The sequence below is a fragment of the Apteryx rowi genome, unplaced genomic scaffold, assembly GCF_003343035.1.
Source record: "Apteryx rowi isolate R43461 unplaced genomic scaffold, aptRow1 scaffold_662, whole genome shotgun sequence".
Lineage (NCBI taxonomy): Eukaryota > Metazoa > Chordata > Aves > Apterygiformes > Apterygidae > Apteryx > Apteryx rowi.
In genome coordinates, this window is record NW_020450941.1 from 96,733 (window position 1) to 108,565 (window position 11,833).

At 57.4% G+C, this 11,833-nt stretch overlaps 2 protein-coding genes across 3 annotated transcripts in view; one reads left to right on the forward strand and one right to left on the reverse strand.

The window, feature by feature from the left end:
• Positions 1 to 7,979, forward strand: part of CKAP2L (cytoskeleton associated protein 2 like) — a 9,212-nt gene extending 1,233 nt beyond the window's left edge. The window contains exons 3-10 of the mRNA XM_026085264.1: positions 1,620 to 1,728; positions 3,329 to 3,395; positions 3,778 to 4,919; positions 5,670 to 5,868; positions 6,260 to 6,415; positions 6,950 to 7,013; positions 7,324 to 7,474; positions 7,565 to 7,979. Coding sequence (XP_025941049.1) covers positions 1,620 to 1,728; positions 3,329 to 3,395; positions 3,778 to 4,919; positions 5,670 to 5,868; positions 6,260 to 6,415; positions 6,950 to 7,013; positions 7,324 to 7,474; positions 7,565 to 7,790 — 2,114 coding nt within the window. The 3' untranslated portion in view covers positions 7,791 to 7,979. The remainder of the gene's footprint in view (positions 1 to 1,619; positions 1,729 to 3,328; positions 3,396 to 3,777; positions 4,920 to 5,669; positions 5,869 to 6,259; positions 6,416 to 6,949; positions 7,014 to 7,323; positions 7,475 to 7,564) is intronic.
• A 1,420-nt stretch (positions 7,980 to 9,399) lies between these two features.
• On the reverse strand, positions 9,400 to 11,827 carry LOC112975324 (cytosolic purine 5'-nucleotidase-like). 2 transcript variants are annotated; one of them, XM_026085242.1, is made up of 13 exons: positions 11,739 to 11,827; positions 11,542 to 11,635; positions 11,347 to 11,400; positions 11,163 to 11,246; positions 11,014 to 11,055; positions 10,825 to 10,932; positions 10,628 to 10,694; positions 10,363 to 10,533; positions 10,184 to 10,235; positions 10,042 to 10,102; positions 9,777 to 9,953; positions 9,605 to 9,697; positions 9,400 to 9,525 (listed from the first exon to the last, which is right to left on the reverse strand). In XM_026085242.1, the coding sequence occupies exons 2-13, from the start codon at positions 11,599 to 11,601 to the stop codon at positions 9,487 to 9,489; spliced, it is 1,008 nt and encodes a 335-aa protein (XP_025941027.1). In that variant the 5' UTR covers positions 11,602 to 11,635; positions 11,739 to 11,827; the 3' UTR covers positions 9,400 to 9,486. The 2 variants fall into 2 exon arrangements, with proteins under 2 accessions (XP_025941027.1, XP_025941026.1); XM_026085241.1 differs by having other exon boundaries at positions 9,404 to 9,514; positions 11,739 to 11,824.
• Positions 11,828 to 11,833: the final 6 nt, after the last annotated feature.

Here is an 11,833-nt window from a genome sequence, read left to right on the forward strand (position 1 = left end):
GCTCAGGGCGATTTGGGGGCCGTGTGGAGAGGGGCGTGTTGGGGGATGGGGGCAATGGGAGGCTCTGTGGGATGTTGGGGATGGGTGGCGATCGGGGGGCACTGTGGGGTGAAGGTAATGGAGGAGCCTGTGGCGTGCCAGGGGCTGGGGATGGTTTGGGCACCCTGTGGGGTGCAGGCAGTTGGGGGATGGGGGAAAAGGGGGGCCCTCTGAGATGTTGGGGGTGAGGGGGCAATCTGGGGGCTCTGTGGGGCAGGGGGCAGTGGGGAGCCCTGTGGGGTGGGGGGCAATGGGGGCCCTGTAGGGTGTTGGAGATGGGGGTGATATGGCAGCCCTGTGGGGTGCAGGGCTGAGGGGCGTGGGGAGGGTTGAGTGGCCTTTTGGGGTGGGGACCCACCTTGGGAGGTGATATGGAGGGGCAGGGGCTGACTTGGGGGTGCTGGGACTTCATGAGGAGTATTGGGGTGGTCCAGGGGCAGGAGGGCATTGGGGGTACCCAAGGGGTGCACTGGGGATACCCACAGAGTGGGAGCATTGACGTGATTTGGGGGAGCAGGCGGGATGGAGGGGCTCTGGGTGCGTCTTGGAGTACTGAGGGAGGGCAGGACAACCCAGGACCAGTGGGTGCTGGGGTGCCGAATTGCTCTCGGGATGTTGTGAAAGCATCGGGGTGCAATGGCAAGGGAAGGGGGTGATTTGGGGGGTAGAAGGCTGGCAGGGGGGGATTGGAGGTGCCCTCAGAGCCCGGGCACACGGGTCGTTGGATGAAGGCTTCCACATGGTGCCAGCGCGGTTCAGGGGACCCCTTTGAGAAAGGAGGTGRCTGAGCCAACTCCGGTGCTGGGAACGGGGCCAAGGCCCTCCCAGGAGGACAGCGGGGTCCCGGCACTGGGTGATACTGGGCCAGATTGTCCCTGCTGTGAGATTCCCCAGTACCAAAACCCTCAGCCGAACTGGGGGGGGGGTCGGAGGTATCCCCTGCCCCCCAGCTGAGCCACTGCTCTTGGCCTCAGAGCGGTATAGACTTACGGGATATGAATTACACAGTTGAGTTGGAGCCTCTGGATGAACTCGATAGCGATCGAATGGTGACTGTGAGCAGACAGAGTGGCCCAGGGGGAGTCCAGAGAGAGGGTCGCTGTTTGCTAACAAGCTTAGTTTTCTTCTAGCTTTTTTTCTAGACAAGCCCTACAAGAAGCTCATATGTAGTAAAACCGGTTGGTGAGTCTAAAAAAGAGGGGAACCTAAAAAGAAAGGATTGTGTGTAAGGAAGGTCCGGAGAATGTCCTTATTCGTCGCACAGCAGAGCGGGGTCGGCGGCAGCATCTCCTTTTTTCTCTCCTTTCCCTCTACAAATTGAATGAGCCTCGTGCAACTGAGGTTTTGAGCGGCGTCACGCCGCAAGTGTCAGAGAGCTCTGGTCTTTACGTGCTAATGAGCCTCTGGGCGATATCGCGTGCATGGAAATGTTCTGGAAAGCAGGACGTTGACGGAGTATTTCTGGGAACAGCATTGCCAGGCTCAAGGCAGGGCGCTCGGGGGACTCGTACAGCTGTACAATAACTTTAATGCTGCGAATGTGAAAGAAACCCGTTCTTATCAGCGCTCAAAACAATGAGCTTGTGGTGCGGGCGCTACATTTTCTCATAATCTCTTTGCAGAAGAGCGAAGAAGACAACTCCAGGAGTACCTGGCAGCCAAAGGAAAGCTAAAATGCTCAAGCACAAAGTAAGTTTGGAGGATATATAGCTGATTCTTCCTGGGTTGCCAATATTTGCCTTCTCTCTGCCTTGATTCACTAGGCAAGAGAGAATTGCCTCTCTGCAGTGTCCAGCCGTCAAGACGGTGACCAGAGAAAGCTGTGGCCCCCACGGTGCCCAGGCTGCGCTCTGTAGAGTTACTGGCAGCAATAGCAAAGAAATGGTTTGAGTATTGAGATTTCCTGCTGGTTGATGTAGTCTCTTGTGGGTGTTTTCTGAGTTGCTGCGAGACTTTCTCGTCGCAGCTTTGGGCTCTGTCAGAACAGTCCTTTGTCACCTCACCAAAAAACTCAGCTTCATACAGCAAAGGCACAAGTGAAGCTTAAAGAAAGGGTGGTTCACGTTTGACTGCTGCTTTTTAATGCCCTTCCTGGACTAGACTAATATTAGAAAGGGGCATTTTCAGTACTTTTAGAAGGAAATAACAAGGGGAATCTAGATAGGATCAAGTAACCTGTTAAATGAGTTACTCACCTGGCTCTGGGACTCCTTCCCTGCCTCGCTCAGTTCCTTCGGAGCGGGGCTGCGTACCGCTGTGAGCACAGCTGGCATTTGCAGGCTGAGAGTAGCGAGGCATCTTTCTTTAAAGCTTTTAATTGAAACTGCTGCTTCATCTGGCAAATCTGAACACTTTAAAGACGCTCTGTTGCAGTGAGAATTCCTGATGATATTACAGTACAAAGGAAACCAGAAAACTTGTCCGTGGGGAGAAGATATAGGGAAGCAGGATCAGAGACCAGAAAAAGCAATAACGGCCCCTGATGCCAGGCTCTGAAAAACACTGCTAATATAACATAAATGAGAAAAGAAGGTTCAAAATCTTTCTCTATAGCATAGTACACAACTTGGGCAGAACAGAGGACAATACCCTAACTCTCCAGGCTCTTTCATTACAGGAAAATATCTTCAGCGAAATTAATCTTGGTTAGCAGCTGAGCTGCTGGTTCACAAGCAAGCTGCCGGAGCAGGGCGGGGGGAGAAGGTAGCATATCGTTGCTGTCAGAGGGCTCCAAATGACGAAGGAGGACAGTGTAGCTGGGGACGGCTGACGGGGTCACTGCCCCGGCTCCCCGCTGCGCTGCCAGCGCGGGCTCTGAGGTGCTCGTGAATCACCCGCCGCAGCACTGCGGAAGAGCAAAACCCCGGCTGATGCGCTGGGAGACACCGCTGTGACCTGCGGCGCAGCAACAGCTGACTCAGATGCAGCTCAGCCGTCCGTCCGCAGCGCGCGGGGGAAGTCGGGGCGCCAGGAGGGGCAGCAGCGTCACGAGCTGGCCGAGCCTATTGCGTCCTCGTGTTTGCTGGTCCCCCCTCAGCTGCATAAACCATTTGCATTACTTTTGTTGTCAGCGGAAGTCATAACTTAGGTGACAACGCTTTTGTGTTGCTTTTCTGTTGCCACGCAAAAGAAGAAGAATTAATGTTACATCACAGTTCCTTGACAGCTTTCCGGTTTCAAAAAGCTTCTCGTAAGCTCCTGTGGCTGAAACAGCCTGAAGTGCTTTAGATACTTAACCTTTTCCGCAGCAGCTGTTAAATCCACTGATATTTTGTTTGACTTTCCACAGACCCTATTTAAAGGACCGGACTAATCACCTGAATCCGCTCTTAAAACCACTTTCTAAACCAGAGCAGGTAAGTAGCAGAGCAAAATCTTTTGAGTCTAGTTTTCTATCTCAGGCTTGAGGCAAGTCCACGCAGAATAGGGTTACACAAATCGGGAGAGCAAGTTCCTGACCCCGGATGGGGTACAGTCAACACGTTGCTAAATAGCTGAGCAATAAGACAACTAATTGTTTTTCAGATGAACTTAGTCTGGGGGACTTCTCTGTACCATATGAGCACTGGCAGGTGTTGTGTCACTATATTGGCAATTGCTGTGTCACTGCAGGCTTTGTGTGCGCCTCCCGTGGGCTGGCAGGGCTGGGACAGCAGTGAACTGTCACGGTTTGACCAAACGGGGCTTCTCCTCTGGGCTCTGCTGCTTTCAGGGCTGAAGTTCACTTTGTCTCTCCAGGTTGTCAGGAGCAAGAAGGATGTTCTCGTGAACGTGGCGAAGGGTGCTCACAAGGATGACAAGCTTGGTGTCAAAACCGCATGGCGCGCCGGCCACAATCCTCAGCAGAGGTCCTCGAACGCAACCCAGAGAGCAGCGGTGGTACCTTCGGAGCAGTTTCGGAAGAGCACAAAGCTGCCCCTGGGGCTCGTACCCGGCACAAACCACTCCGCGCAGCCCAGAAGGAGGCTGCCAACTTCTGCCTCTTGTCACCTAAACGCAGAAGGGGCTGAGGAAGCTGCGAAGGAGACTGTCACTGCTGTCGCTCTGAGTGGAAGTGACCTCCTGCCTGGAGCACCTCGTTCGCCAAATAAGAGCCTGCAAGAAAGGCTGGTCTGCAACAAAGAAAACTTCCCGGGGCAAGCCCCTTCTGACCCTGCGCTGAACACCACGTTCGAGTCTGATGGAAACAGTCACGGGAACAGCAGAGTCCTGGCTCACAGGCAAACTTCTGGCGCAATATCGAGGACCATCCAGGGCCCAAAAGGCAGAATTAACAGCCACCAGAAGAGGGAGGAGCTGATTCAGGATCAACTCAAGAAATCCCTGCCAGGCTTGAAGAACGCGTCTCAAAAACCAAGCAGCAAGACTCAGGCATGGCAACCCCCTCCGTTACTTACTATCCCTAGGACTTGGCTACATAAAAAACCAGGAGCAAAACGTGAGAGTATTAATACGGCAAGGCAGCCCGCAGGAAAGCCACTTGGCACGCTTCCGGTGGGAAATTTTAAGCACCACAGTAGAGCTCCCCAACTGAAAAGATCTCCCGTAAAGCCTCCGGCCTCCAGCAGGCCCCAGGGGACTGCAAAACTGGGGTCCACAAAGAAATCCAGCCTGAGACTGGCTGGCGCCGTGCAACGGCAGAGGACCACGGTTAAAGGGGAGGCAGGCGGGAAGGATGCGAAGATGGTGCCTCAGGGGCGTGCAGCAGCATCCCGAGCGACAGGCCCCCAAAACCAGGCTCGCGGCACACACGGCTCCAAAACTCAGGCGATTGAGAGCAAATTTAAGACTAGGAGAGAAAGGCTTAAACCCACGCTGCCAAAGGCAAGTGGAGTTCAGGCGAAGCGTGTTCCCAAGACCCCAACGGCTGAGGATCGTAAGTAAGTAGCACCTTTGGCCAGCTCTGTCCTCACTTCCCTCCCCTTTCGCAGGCTCCAGTGGGAGTGTTAAAAGCGTTTAACTGGCTGAATTGGCTTAAACCTGCCGACAACAGGGTCCAACTCACCTTGTCGGTGAAGGCCTGTCCTTTGGAGATTGACGCCCCAAAATAGAGGAGGGTGGGCATGAGATTTGCTAGTATTCTGGGTTCCTCTCCCGTCAACTCGGTGATCTCCCCTGCTCAGGCATAACTGTTGCTCTCACAGACTAGCTGCAAGTGTGACTTTGCGGCGTTTTACGCAGCAACCAAGTCACGAGGCCGAGGAAACGAAAGGCCTCATGAGTCTACACGCAGCGGAGCGGCAGCCCCGCAGCTTGCCTTGGCGTAGCGGAAGCAGCGGAGCCGATAGCTTTGGCCTCGCGCAAACGGCAGGGAGCGGTTTCGGGATATAGTGACTTATTTCTGAGCAGATTGAGCCTCGCAGGTTCGTGCTGCTGCCAGAGCAAACTAGAGGAGAGCACGCAGCTGCACTCCTGTTTTAGCTTCAAGGCACACTTAAACTTGAGGGTTTTCCTTCCCTAGCCTAGCTCCGAGGCATTTTTAGGGTAGATGAACTGGTTCTTCCTGAGCAGTTGGAACTGGGCTGGAGTGAGATTCAAAGGGAAAGCAGACGGCAGCTTGGCAGAGGGCTGGCACGCGAGAGCTGGTAATCTTCTGTGGTGGTAACGGTGATCCCTCAATCCTTTAACAGGAAGCAACTGGAGCAGTGGTTGGCATCCAAGGGGAAGTCGTACAAACGGCCACCTATGGCACTGCTTCAGAAGAAGGCGGTGAAGCAGAAGCTAGCCTTCACGAGCAACGTCAAGGAGGAAAAAGAGAAGAAACCAGAGCAGTTCTGCTTGGACAGGCTCAATAGCATCTTAACTGATTGCCTGAAGCTCGTTGAGGAGGTGTGGACGGGAAAGGAGCTGCTTTGCCAGGCTCTCCATCTCTCCGAGCATCCTAGGAGATGAGGGTTGCGTCCCCCCCAGCAGCACAGAGTGGGGACTAAAGCCCTGGTCTGGGCTTTAGTGGGCCCGTTAGTGTCGGCACTAAAGAGTTTGTCCTCCAGCATCCCTCTGAAATATTATCCTTGTTTTACTGAGGGGAAACGGAGGCGGGAGAGCTTTATTATTTGTCCAAGGTCATGCAGGAGACTAGCAAAAAAACAAGTGCAAAACCCAGACTGTTTAGACCCTCCTTTCTCTCACCAGAGAGCACCGGGAAAGCAGTTACGGTAGCAACCTGCCTCGCACACACCTCTGCACCTCATGCCTGACACCTTTCTCCCTTTTGTTGTAGGGTTTCCCTTCGGAGGAGCTCTTGGAGATGCTGTCCCATATCCCCCAGGCAGAGAAGTTTGCCAAGTTCTGGATCTGCAAAGCAAAGCTGCTGGCCCGGAACGGCCCCTTTGATGCCACAGGGTTGTACAAAGACGCAGTGTGTGCCGGTGCTGTGGTGAGTAAGGAGCCCTTCTCTTCAGCATTCCCCAGTGTTCCCTGTCCATACCCCAGCAGATTTCCTTGAGATCCGGGGGTTGGATTTTGGGATGAGTTTAGCAGCACTAGTTGTTGATGAAACAGCCCTTTTGAGCTGCAGCTGTTTCTTCCCAGAAAAACACCTTCAGCTTCAATCAGCCGAGGCAGTGTCGTACAGGCGTGGAGGGAACATCTGCTCCCTGCTGCGGGAGGGAGAGGAGAATGGGCAGTTTTCTTCCGGCTGTAGCTCAGAAACAACACAGTGATGGCAGCTCCATGCCTGGGCTGGGCGGTTTAACTGTAGCATCTGGTGGGATTCGCCAGTTGAGTGTGGACGTCTGTCCGGCAATACCTGCGTGCTTACAGATTAATTTGGAGAAGGGAAATTCTGCAGCCTTCTACCGTTCTCTCTGTCATGGGTTGTAGCGAAAAAGCCTTCCTGCTGTCCTCTCTGGACTGCGGTCTTCATTCCTGAGTCAGGCCTGCCTTGACCCGCGCTTTGCTTTTCTTGCAGCCGCTCCAGGAGCTCAGAGAAGTTGTCCTTGATATTTTGAAGACCACAGACAGAACATCAGAAGGTAACACGTGCACGCAGGGGCTGGCTGGCAGGCTGGACCGTGGGCGGGCAGGGCTTCCCTGCTGCTGCAGGCAGGGGAAGCAGCATGGTTTGCAGGCTGTCCCAGCACCCCGTGTCCCCGTTGACTTTGACGGAGACGGAGCGTTGTGAAAGATTCCTCTGCCAGGGCTGGACACGGCGCTGGCCCAACGATGCCTCCATAGCACGAAGTCCTTACCTGTGCCTGGAGCACTGTGGTGGGGTAATCCCACCCCAGCTGCAGCTTTCTTCCTTCTCTACAACCCCTCTGCCCTTTTTGTCTCTCCTGTCAGAGCAAAAGGCTGAGCACCCTGCTCTTTGGGAGCCCGCAACACCTTGCCCAAGCGAGAGGCGGCACGTGGTAGTGACTCCCTTCCTGATGAGAAAGTGCCTGACCAGCCTGCCCATCTCTTCAATCAAATTACAAGTTGTGTCCATACCTAGGTAAGGCTCCCCGCCGCTGGCGGCAAGCACTCCTGCCTGCCCCGCTGCTCCTCGCTGCAGGATTTACCTGACCTCTTGTCCTCCCCGCAGACAAAAGGAGTGGCCAGAAGGCCAAGAGCTGAAGATCTTGACGCCTGTGCGGCGCTCGCTGCGGATAGAGTGGGCTGGGAGCCGCTACCCAGAGATGCTGAAGGACCATGACACTGTGGTGTCATCCCTCGATGAAATCCTGGCCAGCGAAGAGGAGAGCCAGCTCTTTTTCCGGAAAAACAAGGCCTTGCCAGAGGTGACAGAGATGGAGGTTATGGCTTTGTAGCCCTCAAAGTGCTGCTGAGGGCTCTCCTGAGTGATGCAGCCTGGCAGGCTGTTGGCTCTCCCATGCTACCTGCTGCCTCACACTTATCTCACTTCTCTCTTTGCCTCTCAGTCAGATGTAAATACGCAGGGGTGGCATGTAATTAACCTTTTCTGCTCTTTTTAAAATATATATATATATAAACTTGCAGTAGAGATGCAGTGTGACTTGGTGGATAGTGTGCAAGATCCAGGACTGGAGACCCAGGTTCTGTGCAGGACCGGCTTGGGTTCATTACTGTGGTGACATGTGCCCTGATATTCCTGCTGTAAGATGGTATTATTCAGTCTCCGCTATGCTCCAGCCGCTTTCCGATGTTTTGGAAGCGATGTCCTGAGGGATTTGCTCCATAGCTATGTTGTGGCCTACTCGGTCATCATCTGGATATTCTCCACTGGGAGGCATGCACAGACCACGTCTGGGAGGTCCTGGGTAGCTTGCAGTAGCGCCAACTGAGTCAGACTCGTGACATGCTCCTTCCATCAGTAGAAGTTGGAGCTCCCAGGGTACTTGAGGGATGCCAACAGCTCACATACGGACCCCAAGAAGGTTGAAGCCATCATGTGTTGGCAGCCCCCTTCCAGCATGCAACGGGTGCAGAGGTCCTTAGGATTCACCAGCTTCTCTTGATGGTTCATAAAGGGATTTTCTGGCACCTCTCAGCCAGAAGGGGCTTGTTTTTGGTGGACACCTGAAGCACAAGCAGCTTTTGAGAAACAAACAAATTTTCATGCCAGCTCCCGTTCTAGCCCACCTGGAGCAGGGGCTGGCCCTCATGGGATGGGCACACGAGTGGGGCCGGTGATGGGTGCCAGTGACACTCCCAAAGGAGACGAGGGAACGAGTCTGGTCCAGGGAGTCTAGTCAGGAGCAGCAGGAGACAAGACCACAACGTAGCTCCGAGGTCCGACCAGGCGGTGGAGATGGGGGCTAAGCACACCTCTCCCTATAACACAGCTCAGGCCAGGCCTGGGCCTGAGCTCCAGTGAGCTCCCAGACCCATGGGCACGGGTGGAGGTCCCACTCCTGGGGGTAGGACGTGGCCACAACGGTGCCAGCAGAGACGGGGGCACCTTGGCACCGCGGCCCTGGCTCGGGGGGCTTGCGCACAGCCAAGGATTTTGAGGATTTTGAAACTTCCCTTTCTTGGTGCTTTGCCCCCATCTCGAGGTGCTGGCGCGAAGGACTTTTCCTTTCAAATAACCGATTTTATGTCTTTGCCACTCTGCGGCGCCAATAAAACTTAAGCAGGAGTTTGAGCATCTTTTATAAATAGAAAAGGGTTAAAAAAACACCAAAGGGGCAGAAGCCAGCGGGTAACGGGCATCCCGGAGGGAGCAGCAGGTGCCCCCAGAGCCCTCTTGCGTTGGAGCAACGTCCGTCCACGTCTACCCGGAGCCGGGACCCAGTGCCATGACTGAGCCAGGGGCCCAGCGCCGAAGCCAGCAAGACGGCTTGTGAAGCGTTTGGGGTTTCCTGTGCTGGTGCCGTCTCCGCAGCGTGGATTTGGGCTCGGGCAGCCCCCAAGCGGCGCGGGGACGCGGGGAAGGGCAGCGCTGCAGGGCTGGTGCCGCCGAGGGTCTGGAGGAGGCAGCTGCCTGCAGGCAGCTGGCCCCGTGGACGGCAGCGGCATCCAGCCCTCGGCGCTGGGCTGGGTTCAGGCTTCACCATCCTCATCCTCCTTCCTGTTGAGGTCCTGGAGAAGGACCGGGTTGACTCAACGGGTCCGGGACCCTCTCGGTGCCAGGGTGCTGGCTCTGCCCCCCACCACTCACCTGCTGGCTGGGACGGCTGAGCCGGGGTGCAGGAGCCGTGCCCGCCTCCGCCGCGTCCAGGCGGCCGTGCTCCACCGTCGACTCGTGCGGCATCTGCAACGGCAGGGCGGCGAGGTTGGCAGAACGGGACTGGGCACCCGGCGGGGAGTGTAAGCGCGGCGCGGCGCCCTACCAAGGCGGGGGCCGCCCGGAAGAGGTAGCTGAAGGGGTAGTAGAGGAAGTTGATGAAGGAGGCGGCGTAGAGGTCGGCGTAGCGCATCAGCTGGCTGGCGAAGAGCGTCTGGCGCGAGCCGCAACGGAAGAGGCTGCCCATCTTCCCGTAGCACATGTCCATCTCGTGCGTGACTTTCTGCGGGCGCAGTGGGCCGAGGCGTCAGGGCACCCGGCGTCCCGCGCGAGGGTGCCGGGTGCCGGGAGCGGTGCCCTGGGGGCGTCACCTGGATCTGATGCTTGATGGAGCTGATGTCCGGGCGCTCGCTGCTGCTGCTGTCCAAGTCCCTGGAGAGGGGAGAGACCCGGCTGTGGGCTCGGCCACAGGGGACCCTCCCGGGCACCCATGGGTGCCCCCTGCCCACTCACTGGTACAGCTCCGCCAGCAAGAGGTCCAACCGCCGCAGCTCCTCGAACAGCTCTGCAAGGGCAACCGGCTTCGGCTCAATGTTGGGACAGGTTGTGCCTGGCTTGGCCACCACCGACCCACCCCGCTGTCCCCACCCGGCCTTGACCCGCGCGGGTCCCCGCGGCCGGGCACCACTCACCGCTCTTCTCCGTCCACACCTGCAGCTCGCGGGCCAGCTCGGGCACCACCAGGAAGGTGCGCCAGCCCTGCCGCTTCTTGGACTTGAGGATGTCGCCGAAGATGTGGTCGCCCACGTAGAGGATGTCTTTGCCCTTGACGCCCAGCAGGTCGCACACCAGGTCCGAGGAGCCTGCGGGTGGGTGGCTGTCAGGATGCGGGACCACCGTGTCCCCCTCCCCGCTGCCACCACCATGTGGCTTGGGCTGCGCCGGCCGGGCGCTCACCTCCGGAGTAGACGGCACAGTGCTGGAGGGGGCCGGTGTATGTCCCCATGCGCAGATTCCCCGTGTCCTGCAAGCCGAGGGGACACCATGGGATGGGGGGGGGGGGAAAACCATCACCCATGCAATGAAGGGCGAAGCCACCCCGCTGGTGCCACCACGCAGGGCTTCGAGGCTTCGCCAGGCGCCATGTTCCTCACCGTGTTGACCTGGCGCAGGACGGTGCCCTCAGCGAAGAAGAGCGGCTTGCGGGTGTCCACCACGATGAGGTCAAAATAGGATCTCCAGGGGCGCTGCGGGCTCCCCGCCTGCCGGCGAGCGGGTGACAGGCTCAGAACGGGGTGGGGGGACGGGACCGGCACCCCGTCCCTGCACCATCGCGGTCTCACCTCGTCCTTGCCGCTGAAGTCGAACAGGTAGGACATGATGGCCTGCAAGGACACCCAGCGTCACGGCCCCCGGTGACACCACCAAGTGGCGGCACCCTCTGCTCCGTGCAGCACCCCAGGGTGCCCCCCCCTCGGCGCCCGCTACTCACGTCGGTGTAGCTGTAGTCGCTGTTGGTGGCCAGGAAGACCTTGCCCACCTCCTTCATGCGGCTCAGCAGCAGCGGGACACGGGGCTGGCGAGAGGCAGGAGTCAGTGTGGGGTGGGTGGGAATGTGGAGGGGACCCATCGTGGGGGGACCCGGTGCGGTGTCACGGGTGCCCGCGCGCACTCACGTCTTTCACCACATATTTCTCCAGGTTCTCCAGCGTCTTCTCCTTCAGGCAACCCTGCGGTGAGAAAACCACGCYGGTGCCACCACCGCAGCCCCAAATAACCCCCGGATGGGGCGATGGGGGCAGCCAGGTGGTCCTGGGTGGATTGTGGGGGGGACAGTCCAGCATCGCCACACCCTTTCCCGCAACACCCACCGAGAGATGGACGTGGTCCATGGCCTCGCGCACGTCCTGGAACATGCTGCGGAAGGACATGAAGAGGTTCCCGTGCTTGTAGCCAGTGTCACAGCTGCAATGGCCCAGAGACGGTGGGGTGAAGGTGGACACACCGGTGGTGAAAACCCCCTTTCTCACCCCAAAATATGCCCCCCCCCCCCCGGCTCTCCTCTTACTTGACGTATCTGGAGCAGTTGGAGAAGAAGTCCACGAGGCAGGCGTAGAGGTAGGTCTCTGCCGGGAGAACGGGGGGCGCCGGGGAGGTGGCACG

What these genes read in the sequence shown, in the direction of transcription:
- LOC112975324 (XM_026085242.1), bottom strand. Translation starts at nt 11,601, where the DNA reads ATGTCCTTCCGCAGCATGTTCCAGGACGTGCGCGAGGCCATGGACCAC. An exon ending in AGAAATATGTGGTGAAAGAC is followed by an intron (nt 11,247 to 11,346) that starts GTGAGTGCGCGC and finishes GCCTCTCGCCAG; the next exon opens with CCCCGTGTCCCGCTGCTGCT. An exon ending in CCATCAAGCATCAGATCCAG is followed by an intron (nt 9,954 to 10,041) that starts GTGACGCCCCCA and finishes CTGCGCCCGCAG; the next exon opens with AAAGTCACGCACGAGATGGA.